A 17,572-nucleotide genomic window follows, 5' to 3' on the forward strand; every position below is an offset into this window, starting at 1 on the left:
TATTACAACAGCAAGTTAGCACTGGCAAATGTGCTTCTGGCACAAACATGCTTTCCGCTAATATTTTCATGAGAAAGCTTTTATGATATGCAACCATTTATTCTTAGTACAATCAATCATTGAGGGATTAAACCTAACTCTGGTGAACATAAATATATTTGGAGAAGTTTCTGACAGTTCAGATTAGAGCACCGTAGAAATATTGAAGATGTGAAACTTTAAAATACACAGATAAGAAACTGCAGTGAGCATCTTACTAGTTTGTTTCATGGCTGAATTCTGTTCATGATTCTTAGTAGAATCAGTCAATGTTCTATTTCTATCATTTTCTACCCAGATCTACAGTATGATCGTATTTTGCTAAATAAGAAAAAAAAATATCTTTGGAAACGAATTATGATCTCTGAAAACATCTGGTAATAGGTTTGTTTTAATTACCTTATTTAAAATAAAATAACCCTTCTCTCAAACTATATCAGGCAAGCATTAAACTCGTTAGTATAGACGTCGGCCATGTGGGTAATAAGGAGAAGCAATAGATTTTACTCACTATCCCTTTAAAATAAAAATCTTTTGGCCAGTGCATAGCAGCCACCAACCTCTTATGCTCACATTGAATAATTTCAAGTTAGGACGAGCCCTGTCTCTTCTGATACTGAATTCTAAGTTTCTCCAGTTGTTCTATACATTGGGACTGGGCCAGCTTCAATGTCCGATTCTCCTCTGTCAGTGCCTCAAATTCCCGAGCCAGCTGAGCGGCATCCAGCTTCTCCTTTTCTGCCTGATCCAGCTTGGCAATGAGCTCCTTTCTGAAGATTCAGGGGGGCAGGTGAGGAAGAAGCATAAAACATAACGCAAACAAATTGAGTTATACAGCAACAGCATAATGGAAGTCGAATATGTCATTCTACTCTTCTAAATTTTACCCATCTCTGCTTGCCTCCAATGAATTACTTTTATTTTTCCAACTTCACAAATGTTAGATGCCTTTATTTTATTCCAGCACCTCGTCTAGATATATCCAAAATATTAAACATATACCAGCGCAGATACAGAGAACAAATGTATGGATACCAAGGGGGAAGGGGGGAATCGGATGAATAGGGAGATGGGGATTGACATATATCCAGTATTGATACTATGTAGAAAATAGATAACTAATGAGAACCTACTGTACAGCACAGGGAACTCTACTCAATGCTCTGTGGTGACCTAAATGGGGAGGAAATCTAAAAAAGAGGGGATATAAATACACATAAAGCTGATTCACTTTGCTGTACAGTGGAAATTAACAAAGCATTGTAAAGCAAATATACTCCAATTAAAAATAAATAAATAGAAATAAAATAAACATATACCAGAAAAAGCTCAACAAATCCTTTGACAGTCAAAGGGGGTGATCTTTTAAAGAGTACAACAACTTATAAAAATTATGACTATTTTGTAGGAAAAAAACAGAAAAATTTGTTTATAATTTAAAATGCTATTGTCTTACGGATAGGTGAATCATAGTTTGTCCCTTACCTAAGTTTTGTCCTTCAAATTCAGTTATTATCTTCTTTTGTTTTCTATTTCTGAGTTTAACAAATCTTTACTAGGCAAAGTAACAAATCTTTATGAAGAAATTCCAGTTGCCTCCTGCAGATATTATTTTCCATGTCTTTCCCTAGCCCTTATATATATCTTGTCACCCTAACTAACAAAGCAATATCTCTATGTTTGGTGCTGTCCTGACTCCTGAATTTAGGAAGCAAGCTAAGGTTATTGGAGGGAACTTGTAGTGATAACGCCTAAAACAATAAATATCTGTAAATAATTCATTGATGTAAATACACATAATAAGGAACTAAAGATTTGCAGTCTATATTTAGATTTAATAAACATGACAACCCAAAACAGGTCCATTCCCCTTATATGTGTCAGTTAATCTTAAACTAGACTTAACTGAATTTTCCTTTGCCTCAACATAAGGGTATGTCATATTTCTTTCTCCTCTGTATGCAAAAGTGCAGAGACCTGGAAGACCACTTGAACCAAGTGATTAAACTTGACATCATTAGTAATGAGACCAATAGATGCCCCATGCATCACAAAAGACACAACATCTTTTCTGTGGTATTCCTGCCAAAAAATGCACACATCAGACAACCTCAAATTGAGGGAAACGTTACAAAAGCATTTGAAGCCTGTATGCTTCAAAATATTAAAACTGCTTCATATTTAGAAAAACTAAAGAGAAATGGCAATGAAATGCAATGTGCAATTCTGGATTGGAAAAGAAAAAGCTGTGAAGGACATTATTGGGAAAGTGATGCAATTTAAATATGGCCTGTGAATTAGATATTACTACTGTATCAATGCTAAATTTCTTAATTTTAATTATTGTATTGATGTCAAGTGAGAGAATGTCCTTGTTCTTAGAAAATACTCCCTGAAGTATTTAGGGCAATGGAGCATGATATATATATATACACATATATATAATTGTATATGTGCATGTGATATAGATAGATGGATAGACACCCCATCTCTCTAAGAGAGAGAGAGAGAGAGAGAGCCCCAGTAGTATGTAGCTTTGGGAGAGGGAGAATAAATCACAACTGGGGAAATTCTTAATAATTAATGAATGCAGTAAAGGAAGTATGAGGGTTCTTTTTACCATTTTTGTAACTTTTCTGTAAATTTGAAACTATCACACAGTTGCCCCAGGAAAAGGATAAAAAACAAATCAGAATAGAAGTTCTAGTATTTTCTTCCTGCATTCAACAGACTGCTTTGTGTACCCAATTTGGTGACCACTGAGCAAAACCAGGCACCGGAAAGAAAGTGCCCAACAGGGACAAAGGGAAGATAATCTGGAACATTCATATGCATATACACAAGGTTCCTTTGGGCTCTTATTGATCTTTGACTCTTCCATAGTATTTGGAATATAAAGGCTCCCAGAGGTAAATTAGAAGTTTGGGATTAACATATACACACTACCATATATAAAATAGTTAAACAACAAGGACCTACTGTAGCACAGGGAACTATACTCAATATCTTGTAATAACCTATAATGGAAAAGAATCTGAAAAAGAATTTATATATATATATATATATTTGTATAAAACTGGATCACTTTGCCATACACCTGAAACTAACACAACCTTGTAAATTAACTATACTTCAATTTTTTAAAATGGTTTAAAGAAAGAATATAGGGAATTCCCTGGTGGTCCAGTGGTTAGGCCTCCGCTCTTCCACTGCAGGGGCCATGGGTTTGATCCCCGGTCAGGTTCAGTGCGGCCAAAGGGGAAAAAAAAAAAGAATATAAAGTCTCCCAATAAATAGTTATTGAATAAATATAATTGAAGAGTACCTCAGAGACAACGTATATTTTAAAGATGAGGAAACAGAAACTCAAAGTGCTTAATATAATTGGAAAAAGCCACATACCTAATAAGAAACAGCCATGAATCGAACCTATCCTTCTGATTAAATGCTTAAGGTTCTTTGCCTCTAAACATAGTTTAAGCAATAAATGTCAATAATTAAATATTAGTAAAGTTTCTTACGTAACTATATTAAAGAAATTGATTAGTAAAATTTATGTAAGTAAAAAGGGACATGCCTCTAAATCCCTCACCCATCAGATCATCTACTCCTGTTCTTTTCTTTTCAAATTAACTGTGTCACACAAAAAATGGCTACTGTCCAGGCTCCATATCTAACCTCATTTAAATTTCCTGAGGATATCTGTTATTAGTTTTGACTAGCAGGGAAAATAAATCACAGATTTTACAACTGAAAGGAATGGTCATGATTGTCTAATCCAATTTTCTTGCATTGGAGAAAGTCAACAATAATTTCTTCCTTACTGGAATCAAGAAGACTCAACTGATAGGTTTCTAAATTAATTTCATGTATTTGATAAGCAGTTACACATCTATTTAATGAATACTGTCAAAACGTCTGTTGCCTCCTGTCCAAGACCTATTTATATAGAAAAATTGATGCTCATTCATCAGCAATTCATATTTAAACCCCAGCACATCAACCTACAAAGATCTTATAAATAGATGATCTGGGGAGCAAGTCAATATGTACAATTGGCTAGAATGTGGTCCTGCCTTTGATTTCTTGTTTATCATTTCCCTTCAGCGTAATGTGATAAAGGTGTAGAAGACCATCATTACAGGAATCTTATTTATACCATAGTTTTCCAGATGATGTACCTCAACAGTGAAAAGGTCATAACCTTGGGTCCACCATAGATCACCTGCTGGCCCCACCCTAAGCCACATGCCTGGAAAAGTTTTTATTTGCTAAAACAAATGGGGGAAGGGGAAATCCAAGTGAGTCGGTAAAGAGAACTTTAAAACTTTCTGCAAACTAATTTCAAAATTAAGGAGATTCTTTATGTTGTAGGAGGTTGGGAAATGGATTCATCATTAGTACAAGTATTTCTCTGTTTCTGGAAAGACCAGAACTCTTGGAACTTTCTAAGTTAACTAAAGACTTTTATTTGGAAAAGACAAAATCCTAGGCAGTTTAGTCCCCAGGAGCTAAAGTTTTGAATAATAATGTAACAAAGGGTCTTCCCTGGTGGCACAGTGGTTAAAAATCCACCTGCCAATGCAGGGGACATGAGTTCGAGCCCTGGTCCAGGAAGATCCCACGTGCCGCAGAGCAACCAAGCCCATGTGCCCACAACTACTGAGCCCGTGCTCTAGAGCCGCGAGCCACTACTACTGAAGCCCACGCACCTACAGCCCGTGCTCCTCAACAAGAGAAGCCACCGCAATGAGAAGCCTGCACACCACAATGAAGAGTAGCCCCCGCTCGCCACAACTAGAGAGCACCTGCATGCAGCAATGAAGACCCAATGCAGCCAAAAATAAATTAAATTAAATTAATTAATTTAAAAAAATAATAGTGTAATAAAATACTATCTTCATCATAGGAGAATTTTAGCTTAAATCGTGATTTAGACTGTACTGTTAGTGGTTCTTGAAAGATGTGTGTTCTAGCACCAACATTTATACACAGGAGAGGAGTAGATGCTTCAAGATGACATAAAGGATGTGAAAGTTCACCTTCATCTTATGCAGGTGAAGGAACAATAAATGGTATTGAAATGGAATTTCCAAAACACAGTCTAGACTTTGGTATTTAAGCCCTACAAGTGAATGATGCAGGAAGAATAAATTTACCCTATCTTCTGGGAGCCAAAGGGCAACACCTTACCTTTGCAGGAAGAAGTAAGATTTGCTCTAGAGTTTCTCAGCCTTGACACAATTGATCTTTTGGGCCAACTCTTTATTGTTGGTGGCTGTCCCAGACATTGGCATTATAGAAGGTTTAGCAGTATCCTTGGCCTCTACTCCCTAGATGTCAGTAGCACCTCCCCTCACCCCACATCATCACAACCAAAAATGTCTCTAGACATCGCCAATGTCCTAGGGGTAGGAGGCTGAGGAATCAGCCTAGTTAAAAACCCCTACTCTATAGGAAATGGAGATTTCCACTATCAATCACCCGAAAAAGAGTTAAATTCTGGGTTAAGAATAAGGGGAAAGGCAAAATGTTTTCCTCTTCTGTTTTTTGTTTGTTTCCTTATTTTAATTAATTAAGTAATTTAATTAAAGTACAGCTGTACAATATTATATAAGTTACAGGTGTACAATAAAGTACAGTACAGGTGTACAAGTTACAGGTGAACAATAAAGTACAGTACAGGTGTACAATTAAAGTACAGCTGTACAATATTATATAAGTTACAGGTGTACAATACAGTGATTCACAAATTTTAAAGGTTATACTCCATTTATAGTTATTATAAAATATTGGCTATATTCCCTGTGTTGTACAATATATCTCTGTAGCTTATTTTATACCTAATAGTTTGTAGCTCTTATGTGCCTACCTCTATACTGGCCCTCCCCTTTCCCACTCCTCACTAGTAACCACTAGTTTATTCTCTATATCTGCTAGTCTGCTTCTTTTTTGTTATATTCTCTAGTTTGTTGTATTTTTTTAAATTTCACATACAAGTGATATCATCAGTATTCGTCTTTCTCTTAGACATAGACTTAAAATAACTATGATTAATATATTCAAGAAATAGAAGAACAGATGATATATTTCAATAGAAGACTGGAGTCTACCAAAAATATCAACAGAATACATTAATTGAAAAATTAGATGAATTCCAAGTAAAATCTAGAGTTTGTTAATAGTAATACATCAATGTCAGTTTCTTAGTTTCGACAAATGTACCATGGTAATGTAACATGCTAACGACTGGGGAAACTGGCTGAGGGAAAAATGTTTCCTCATTCTGCTCCCCTAAAGATTGGAGTTTCTTTCCTTAGCAAGGGAGACAAAATTAAAGGCACTCTTACTGAAGAGAGGTAAATATTCTGTCCCTTTTAATGTGGTTCCAGGCAGAGAGGATTAGGTGGAGAGATACCTGGGAATGAGATTCCAGTTAAAAGACTGGACTGCCTATAATTAGGTATAAAAGGCCCAAATCATTATGACTGGGGCATAAATGGAAAGTGTAATCTCACAGTCTAATGAAATCTGATATATTGGGATTTCACATAAAACTAAATCCTCAAACAAAAGAATCCCCTTGTCCACACGGGGAGGGGGAAGGGTAAGCTGGGATGAAGTGAGAGAGTGGCATGGACATATATACACTACAAAATAAAATAGATAGCTAGTGGGAAGCAGCCGCATAGCACAGGGAGATCAGCTCGGTGCTTTGTGACCACCTAGAGGGGTGGGATAGGAGGGTGGGAGGGAGATGCAAGAGGGAGGAGATATGGGGATATATGTATATGTATAGCTGATTCACTTTGTTATAAAGCAGAAACTAATACACCATTGTAAAGCAATTATACTCCAATAAAGATGTTGCAAAATAAAAAGAATCCCCTTGTCCACACCTCTGCCTCTGAGTGAAGAGCCAAGACAGTTCTTTGGTCCTTCTACTCATTCATTTGACAAGTATTTGTTGAAATCCTATTGCAAACCAAGCCCTGTCCTCAATTCTCGATAGACTGTTAGTCTCGGGGAGTGTATCTCCACTGTTGGAAAATGAACTCAAAACCTATAAATTATACAAAAGGCATCTTATCCATATTAGACATCTTAGGAATGAGGATAGAACTTTCCACACATTACTACATACCCTGCAAACACTTGTGGAGAAATACCTCAATTTATTGTTTCTTTATGACAGTGGAAACCTGCTTTCTGAGGGCTGTGTAAAGATTTAAGAAAAATGTGCCTGGAATGAAAAAGTGAGGTTTGGTTTTCAATGTTTTCTAACTGCGGTATCGTTTTGCAAAGAAAATTGTACCCTGAAGTGAAGCAAATAAAACACATAAAATTGAACTTCCCCTGTTTGGCCCTTGTACAGTGCCCCGCCCCCCCATCACCCTCACCATCCCCAATCTCTGAGAGGTTTCCTAGAAGCCAGTTTAAAAGCCTCTGCCTTCAGGAATGCCCATAAAGAAATAAATGTTTCTGATTAATAATAAAAACCTCTTGTTGGAAATTTCAGGATAAAGTAAATACCATGACTAAAAACAAATCAGAATAGGGCTATTTCTAGACTATGCCTTTACAAATTACTTATGCTCCCTTTTCCCCCATCCTGATATGTTCCCCTCAATGAGATGTTGCTCCCTCAATCATCATTTTGTGTATCTTAAAAAAGGCATGAAAATACAGGTCTTATACTGATTGTGGTACTCTCATATGAAAACACTTTTCTAATGTTTTGCAACTAAAATTATATACAACATTTTAAACTCAATAATAAAAAGACAAATAACTCAATTTAAAAATGGGCAAAGGACCTGAATGGACATTTCTCTAAGAAGTCATAGAAATGCCAAAAAGCACATGAAAAGGTGTTCAACATTTTTAGCTATCAGGGAAGTGTAAATGAAAACCACAAAGAAACATCATTTTACACCCACTAGCGTAGCTATAATCAAAAAGACATAATAGGTGTTGGCAAAATGTGGAGAAATTGGAAACTTCATACATTTCTGATGGGAATATAAAATGGTGTAGGAATATTCCACTTTAGGAATAGTCTGGCAGCTCCTCAGAAGGTTACACATTGGGTTATCATATGACTCAGTAATTCTACTCTTAGGTACACACCCAAGTGAATTGAAAAGATACATCCACACAAACACTTATACATAAATGTTTGTAGTAGCATTATTCATAATAGCCAAAAGTACAGACAACCCAAATGTCCATCAACTGACAAATGGCTAACTAAAATGTGATATAACCGTATAACGGAACATTATTTGACAATAAAAAGGAATGAAGCACAGTCATACCTCATTTTATTGCACTTTGCTTTATTGTGCTGCGCAGATACTGTGTTTTTGTACAAATTGAAGGTTTTTGGCAACCCTGCAATGATCAAGTCTATTGGCACCATTTTTCCAACAGCATTTGCTCATTTCATGTGTCTGTGTCATATTTTAGTAATTCTTGCAATATTTCAAACTTCTTCATTATTATTATATTTGTAATGGTGATCTGTGATCAGTGATCTTTGATTTTATTATTGGAAAAAGACCACGATTCGCTGAAGGCTCAAATGATGATTAGCAATTTTTAGCAATAAAGTGTTTTTTAATTAAAGTATGTATGGTTTTTTTTAGACATAATGTTCTTGCACACTTAATAGATTACAGTATAGTGTAAACATAACTTTTGTATTCACTGGGAAACCAAAAAATTTGTGTGACTCTCTGTTGTAATACTCGCTTTATTGTAGTGGTCTGGAACCGAACCTGCAGTACCTCTGAGGTCTGCCTGCACTGATGCATGCCACAGCAAAGATGAACCCGGAAAATATTATGCTAAGTGAAAGAAGCCAGTCACAAAAGACCACATACTGCATGATTCCATTTATCCCAAATATCCAGAATAGGCAAATACATAGAGATAGAAAGTAGACTAGTGGTTGCCAGTGGCCGGCGGGAGGGAATGGGGAGTGACCACTCAGGGGTACAAGGTTTGTTTCTGGGGCGATGAAAATGTTCTAAAATCGTGATGGTGGTTTCACAGCTCTGTGAGTCTACTGAAAACCACTGAATTATTTTTTAAGCCACTGATTTATTTCTTTTAAGCAATATAACATTTTTCAATCTGACTTTTCTAAGATTTTATCTTCTTCTGACAGTCTAAGTCAATCTTCTAAACACCGGAGCACCTCGCACAATTTTTCATATATAGAGCAGAAGAGTGGTCTCTCCTCTGAACAAGATAAAACATAAAGCAAGTTTTACTAATTGTAAATCTATTTGTAGAACTAATTATAGTTTAACCATATATTTTTTAAACTGCCAAACAATTCAGTGATAAATATCAAATGCCATAAAATATCTGTATCTCACTTCCATGAGTTTCCATTACATACACAAAACCTATATGTGTTCTATAAAAATGCTTATAATATTTATTGAAAAAAGTATGTATACATTTTATGTTACTATATAAGCAATTATATAGAAATGCCTATTCACATCCAAAAGACCTAGAAAAAATAGGCAAAAATGATAGTAGCAGTTCTGTAAAAATGTCAGAATTCTTGGTAAATTTTTAAAGCTTTCAATAAAATTGTCATTTTTTTCAGTTGAGAAGAGAAAAATTTCCAATGAAAGTAAGAACAAGCTTTTTGCATATCACTGGTCAATAAGCCAGAAGCTATTCTTTAAATTAAATTCATCCCATGCTGAATTTGTAATCCCAGAAAATGTTTGACTGTCTTTATCCACCCAACAGACATGATTTAAAACAATAGTTATAATCAACTCTTCTCCCCTCCCCTCTGTGAAGTCTCCCAAACTAGGTCCAGGGAGACCCCCTCTGGAGATGAGAGAGAAGTTCAGCTTAACCTGTGCCCACATGGCTCCAATATTCAAAAACTCTCTTTTAAAATACCTGATTTAGTGACTCTCTGTGTGTCCAGCGTATGCTAGCCAATCACTGGAAGCAACATAATCAGCCACACTTTATTAAATGATGGGGAAGAAATTCTCATCCAAATCATCAAAAAAATGGAGAGTGAATTTACTTGGGTCAAATCCATTTGGCCCAATTTATCTTGCTTGAACACAAAGACTGTTCAGGAAAATACCTGTTGTAAAATGAATTTCTGCTTCAGTAAAGTGTTAATGAAAACACGGATCACCCATAACCCTTGGAGGACCAAGTTCATTTATTTATAGATATAAAATATAAACCTACTTTGAATTTTAACAATTTATCTTAGCAATTCTTTACTGCTGATATTGACTCCATATTTTAAATACAGACAATACAAATTACAAATTTAAAAAATGCATACATGGAGGATATAACAGTTTCCTATCATCAGCTACTGTAAATCACCCCTATTCGTATTTTACCCTACGTGCAGCTCCCTATTCAGTGATTAGGATCCAAAGAGATGCTAAAGGTTATCCAGGTCTGCAGAGAACTATACATAGTCAGAAAGGACAGAAACTTCAGTGGATAGCTATTGATAACACTAGCCCACAAAAAGTGCCCAAAGAATCATTCCAGTGAATTTTCCTTCATCCAGGAAAAGCACTGATCACTGTGGGATGGTTGGGCTAGGGATACAGGCTAAGCTCTTTTCAAGGATAGCATTTGGACAGGTGAAGAGGAAGGAGGGAGACTCTATACTGAGAGCCTGGTGTGAGCAAGGGCACCGAGGTAGACAAAGTGAATAGGTCAACGTAGCTGAAGACGAAGGATGAGCTAGAACATTCTGCAGAGGTACTAAGGCCCAAGGTAGATCTTTCAATCCAGGCCAAGCACTGGGTGCCCTTCTCTAGCAATAGGAAACCATAGGTAGGGAAAGCAGTTATAATATTACATTGATCAAGATTTGAAGTAACAAGTCCTGATCCCAAATGGCAGAAGTGAGAATGAAGAAAAGGAACTTGAGAGACTTTATAAAAAAGAAAGGAAAAAAAAAATCAAAGAATTTGGTCTTTGTCTCTTATCTAGTCAATTATTAGGAAGAAAAGAAAAAAAAAAGACAACATCATGGTTTCAAGAAAACTCCAAAGTTCAAAGAGGTTTAAGGAGGAAGTAAGATTAGTTTTGCAGAAACAGCAGGAATATGTTTTAATAAAAGAGCAGATGAGTCACTCTCATATTGTTAACCTATTGTATTTTTTAATGCAATATACAAAAATATAAACTTACAAAATATATAATTTAGTGGACAAGTCTTGCATTGCCCCCACCCAAAAAAGCTACACATGGGGTTAATTTAAATAACACTGTACTTCCAGCCTAAAGTGTTTACAAATAAATACATAATTACCTGGGGCTTTTTTTCCTGTCACAACACCACAGTTCTCACACACACACACACACACACACACACACACACACACATACACACGTACACCCACTGGAAGATACCTTTATAGGCTACTGGTTATACAAGTCCTCCTTTAACTTAACCACTGGTCACATTATTAGTAAGCTTCCTCTGTTCCTTTATGAAACTGTTTTTAGGGCTCATATTGTGTGTAAATGGACAATCTAAGCATTCCGACCAATTTATGAAAACTCTTAGACCAAAAAGAAAGTCTCAGACATACAAAGGAAAAGTTGTATTTCTGATTTCCTCATAAGCATCCTTCAACGCCCTATAACCAAAAGTCCAGGTAAGACTTTATGTTTGAAGCAAGGAAGTGAGAAAATAACATGCTAACTGTGGTCTTACAGTGAATGTAGAAGTCTGACCCTAAAACCCATGCTGCTCCCTAGCATATTATACTGTGCAACCACTATTCTGGGGAGTCTCCAAAGAGTCCCACGAATTTCATAAATCTCTCAAAACAAAATATATTTCATTTATATTCATCTAAAAAATAAGTTTTATATAAATATAAATACAAAGTATAAATACTGATATAAATATGGAGTGATACCATGTATCACTCCAGTAAGAAGAAGGGAAGAAGCAGAAACTTACAGACTCACAGTATGTTTGGATTATGTGTTACTCATTCAACAAAAATTTATTCAGTATCTACATGCCATGCACTGTGCTAGGCTTCAGGAATATGATGGTGAGAGACACCTGACTATCCTCCCTTTTATGACACTTAACCACTTGGCAGGAGATGCAAATATTCATCAAAAGATCTCCCTAATAAATGTGTAAGTACAAACCGACCAGCGCTATGATGCTTTGAAAGTATGAAAGAATGGGGATCACTGGGTAGACATCAGCAGAATTTAGTGCAATCAAAAGGAGAATTCTGAAGCATAAAGTTATGAGTAAGTAAAGTGATAGTGCTTTAATTAATAGAACTGCCTAATTCCCTATAGCAGAACTGTAATGGTAATAGAAGCTATCAAGATAAAAACTTCCTGGACTATTGGGCTATAAAATGTAGTTAGGCAACTAATCCTTTTACATTATTCCAAAGAGCCATCACAGTGACTTCTTTACTTCATGTGGGTACTCCACCATTCAAGCATTAATTAAAATTCACCCCAAGACAAAGTGCTCTGGGGCCTTTGGGCACATTCACACGGAACATAATGTGGCTCTAGGTGGTATTTTGGCATCTTTAATTTCCTGAACTAAAGGATGCTTATTAAAAAATTAAATTTGAGTAGGAAGCACTCCTGTGGTTCCCCTCACTACTCTGTAAAGCATTTCATCTAGCGCCGTTCCATTTGGATCATTTCTAGAATCAAACATGACAGGCGTGTAACCTCTGAACTACAGAATGTCAGTTCTCCTCCCTGTACGTCTCCCTCCCTCTTGCTCCCATGCTCAGCCTTTTCCTCCCCTGCCACTCCCAATCCATGACCCCTGGTCCATGATCAGCAGTCAGGATTCAGGGCTGAGGGTGCTCAGGGGGACAGTACTTACTTTCTTTCCTCAAGCAGGGCGATTTCCTTTTTAACTTCACGGTATTCTTCTGCTATCTGGCAGTGCTGTTTGAACACCTGCATGGATTCCATGGAGTCATGACAAGGCGGCAGAGGCTTCACAAACAACAAGAAGAAGAAATCAGTCCATTTCCTTGTAGCAGAATAAATTACCAACCATCGTGCTCTACTGATGTTCTTTAGAAGGAGAGTTTTTGCATGAGAATAGCACTGTCAACCCTCATTGGACAGAGTTCAGCTGATTCTACTTGACTACAAATAGAGAAGTGGTCTGATCGTCCCCACATGTATCTTTCTGTGTTATGCCAGGGCATTCTCAGGCCCAAGCCAGAGCCATGAGACCCATTACAGATCAGTTACCTGCCATGCGCTGGAGGAAAAATAAGTCCCCTAATAATTCTGTACTTTTCCCCAGAAATCTTAGACTCTGCTTTAGAGAATTAGTGATGGGGAAATAGTTCAGTTATCTGTTTCAATCCCCCCCTTATTTTCTGTTCCTGTAGTTCTATCAAATCTTGTAGAGTGGAGGAGCCCTACAAGAAAGGAATCCAATGAATTTATTCATAAAACAAAAATAGTCACAGATATAGAAAACAAACTTATAGTTACGAAGGGTGAATGGGGCGGTGGGTAAATTGGGAGATTGGGATTGAGATATACACACTACTATATATAAAATAGATAACTGGGCTTCCCTGGTGGCGCAGTGGTTGAGAGTCCACCTGTCGATGCAGGGGACACGGGTTCGTGCCCCGGTCCAGGAAGATCCCACATGGCGCAGAGCGGCTGGGCCTGTGAGCCATGGCCGCTGAGCCTGCACGTCCGGAGCCTGTGCTCCGCAACAGGAGAGGCCACAGCAGTGAGAGGCCCGCGTACCGCAAAAAAAAAAAAAAAAAATAGATAACTAATAAGGACCTACTGTATAGCACAGGGAGCTCTACTCAATACTCTGTAATGACCTATATGGGAAAAGAATCTAAAAAAGAGTGGATATATTTGTATATGTATAACTGATTCACTTTGCTGGACACCTGAAACTAACAAAACATTGTAAATCAACTATACTCCAATAAAAATTATTTTTAAAAAAAGAAAGGAATTCAAACTGAAAAAATGATGCTGGCCTGGAAATAATGCTTGCAAGAATTAACAAAGCATATGAAAGACCAAACCCCAAATAAAACGATGCTTATAAAGCGTGTGGCCAAAGAGAACAAGGCTTCCTGTCTTTGCTTCTCTCCCATCCATGAGGGAAACAGAGGCCAGCATTCAAGCCTTTCTAACCGAAACATGTTGAAAATCTTCTTTCCAGAAATTACTTTTAAAGAACTAGCTTTCCCTGAGTTTGTAATCCTTAGCTCTAATTAGTGGCACATTATTTCTTTTTTTAAAACATCTTTATTGGAGTATAATTGCTTTACAATGGTGTGTTAGTTTCTGCTCTATAGTGGCACATTATTAAAAGCATTACTTGGAGAAATACTAGCTAATAGTCTTTTAAAGAGTGTTTTAATCACCTTTTTCAATTATTTATAGAAAAATGTTATATAATATCTGAGAAATATGACTTAATTGTTAAATAGGCTCTTCTGTCTAATCCTCTCTTCACAATAGTCTTTATATGTAAACTATGTGTCTGACTAGGTCATAGTCTCACTAATTTTATATTAATTAATTTATACTAATGAATTTCTTACTACTTGCTCCTCTCACTATATATTCTTCCAGGACACAGATTTCTTTGGGTGTCATATTCAGTGACCTCACCCAGGATGCAAAAGAAATTCTGGAAAGTTCTACAAAATTCTATAAAATCTGATTGATAAGTAAGATGACCCTTCCTATTTATCATGAAGGCTCTGAGTAGAGATTTTCTAAAGGAAATAAAATTTGAAATAGACTTGGATGAAATTAACCTTTATGTGGAACATCTGTTGTGTTCTAATCCATGGAAATTCATCTAATAATTATATTATGTAGCATCTTTCCCTACTGCCCCATGAACATATTCACAGCATAAACTCAGCCTGTTGGAGCCATTACCTCTTTCTATAGTGAAATAAATTAAAAAGTAGTGCCCGGGAGTATTACAGTACAACTCACTGCAGGAGATAAAGGCATTGCCAAAGGCATTCAGAACTCCTGGGTCCTCCAATCCTAGAAATCACCACCCCCTCATCAATTTTCACCTGTTACACTGGCAAATGACCAGGTATAATAGTAAGGGGAATGAAAGCAATTTACTCTGGGCACCCTCACCAAGCTGCTATTAAACCATCTGTGCCCTGTTAAAGGACTTGCATACTGGTAAGCCCCAAGACTCAACGTATCCTATTTCCTGTCCTCATGAACACTCATAAACTACACCCAGTCCAGCCCATAACTTGCCACATGGAGGTACCTGAACCACGAATTCAGCAGAGTTACCTATGTGACAGCCGGAAGATTTTAGGAGTCTGTGTTTGCATGCCTAAGAGGATACAGATAAGAGCAGCCATGGAAAGGGAGAAATACCCTTTGCCGCTATAATTTAAAAGAAAAACTGAAAAATTACAGCTAATAATTTTCTTAAGAAGAGAGAGTCCTCTTTTCCCCCTTGGCTTGCCAACCTGCAATGCTTTTTACTAAGGGGGAAATGTTTTCATGACTTCTTTTTTCATTGGCACTATTTAATTGTGGGAAATTTGAAGATATTTTTATGTACAGGTAACATGATCATGCTAAGGGGACATTAGGATATAGAGTATTTCAGGATATATTCAGTATCCTCATATGTTCTCAGCAGGAAGATCATGCTATACGTCACAATATTTTCAAGATTGCCCACAATTAAGAAGTAGTGCCAATTTTTAAAAAAGCCAAAAATACTTAGTGTTCAGTGTTTCAGGGAGTAAAAGGATGCCAGGTGTCACTTCAGTTTCCGGCTCCTAAAAGCTCTGTCTATACCCAGCCTGACATGTAACTCAGCAGCAGTACATACATGTTCTTCCAATTTGTATGAAAGCATTAAAGAACAAAATTAATTATTTTTTAAGCAAGAAGGGAAGTTATATTGTACAACACACCACAACACTGTAAAATTATCTCATTAGTTGCCAGGGGCTGGGGGTGGAGGGGAGGTGAGTAAATGAGGAATTATTATTTAATGGGTATAGAGTTTCAGTTTTGCAAGATGAAAATGTTCTGGAGATTGGTTGCACAACAATACAAATAAGAAAAAAAACAATATGCATATACTTACCACTACTGAACTGCACACTTAAAATTAAGAAGAGAACATTTGTGTTATGTGTTCTTACCACAATAAAAAAAAAAAAGTTTAATGCAAAAAAAAGTATCATTAGATCCTTCTGCTGCCCCCAGCCCATCTTCTAAGCATTGCTACCAGGATTCCCTATCTGAGACTCACTTCATTCACACCCTACCTTTCTCTCCTTCCCAAATTTCTCCCCAGGAAACTTAAAATTTCTCACCCCTTTATAATTCGGAGCCATGTACCACTAAACCCAAACGTTGCTGGACAAATCAAAGTGCCCTCTGGTCAGCAGGACCCACTGTTCTTAGAAAGCCATTTGACATCATTGGATGTTTACTCCAGTTCAGGAAACTCATCAAAGAATTTTTTAAACACATATTGTTCTCATCCCAATAGGAATTTACCCGATATAAAAAGTAGAACTATAGAGTAATGAAATGTATTGTCCTGCATGACATAGCACACTCTCATTATTTCATGATATAATGTGGGTTTGTGTGTAGCATCACAAGGTCCTCACTGAGAGTGACTCTCTCTTACCTTCTTATAAGCCCTGAAAACAGGAGAAAATATATGACCAACAGGGTTCACTGAATAAAGTGTTTACCCGAGGAAACAGATTCCTAAAATTCAAGCACATGAATCAGGTTTCCAATTTAAAAATGGAACTACTAGTAGGCTTACATCATGGGACATTTAAAACACTGGCACCCATGAATTAATCAACTGTACATGGATTTAAGACACTATTTAACATGTGTTCACATTAAAAATAATAATAATAACGTAAAAGAATGCCTGTGATAACCCAGATGAAAACAGCTATTAACATCTTGGAATAAAAATTAACACAGTTTAAAAAAAAATTTTTTAAGTATAGTTGATTTACAATATTTTATTAGTTTCAGATATGTACAGCAAAGTGGTTTGGTTGGTTGTATATATATATATATATATATATATATATATATATATATATATATATATTCTTTTTTAGATTCTTTTCCATTATAGGTTATTAAAGATATTGAATATATTTCCCTGTGCTATACAGTAAATCCTTGTTTATCTATAAAACTTTTTATTTCAGTTCTTATTGCTTGATTTTGACTATTTCATCCAAGAGATCTTCATACTTATAATCCTGTGCTGGGAATGGGAAAGCAATAAATAAACTCCATGTTGATAGTGAATTTCTTTTCTCTTCAGGAAGAGAAAGTTTCCTTGTTATTTTCTCCACAATTACCCTACATCCTCCCATGGTTTGTATGCATTTATCACACGCTCTTGCTTAAAGAATGAAATATTGAATTTCAAAGAAAAGGAAGCCAAAGATATTTCATGTGAAAATGAAAA

General features: G+C 36.4%; 1 protein-coding gene across 1 annotated transcript in view; it reads right to left on the reverse strand.

Moving 5' to 3' along the window:
* Nucleotides 1-628: 628 nt before the first annotated feature.
* MAP3K7CL (MAP3K7 C-terminal like) overlaps nt 629-17,572 on the reverse strand; it is a 36,560-nt gene continuing 19,616 nt past the window's right edge. The window contains exons 3-4 of the mRNA XM_029215370.1: nt 12,941-13,056; nt 629-809 (exon numbers count right to left, since the gene is read on the reverse strand). Coding sequence (XP_029071203.1) covers nt 629-809; nt 12,941-13,056 — 297 coding nt within the window. The remainder of the gene's footprint in view (nt 810-12,940; nt 13,057-17,572) is intronic.

This window comes from Monodon monoceros, unplaced genomic scaffold, assembly GCF_005190385.1.
Source record: "Monodon monoceros isolate NGI ecotype Baffin Bay Population unplaced genomic scaffold, NGI_Narwhal_1 Super_Scaffold_11, whole genome shotgun sequence".
Lineage (NCBI taxonomy): Eukaryota > Metazoa > Chordata > Mammalia > Artiodactyla > Monodontidae > Monodon > Monodon monoceros.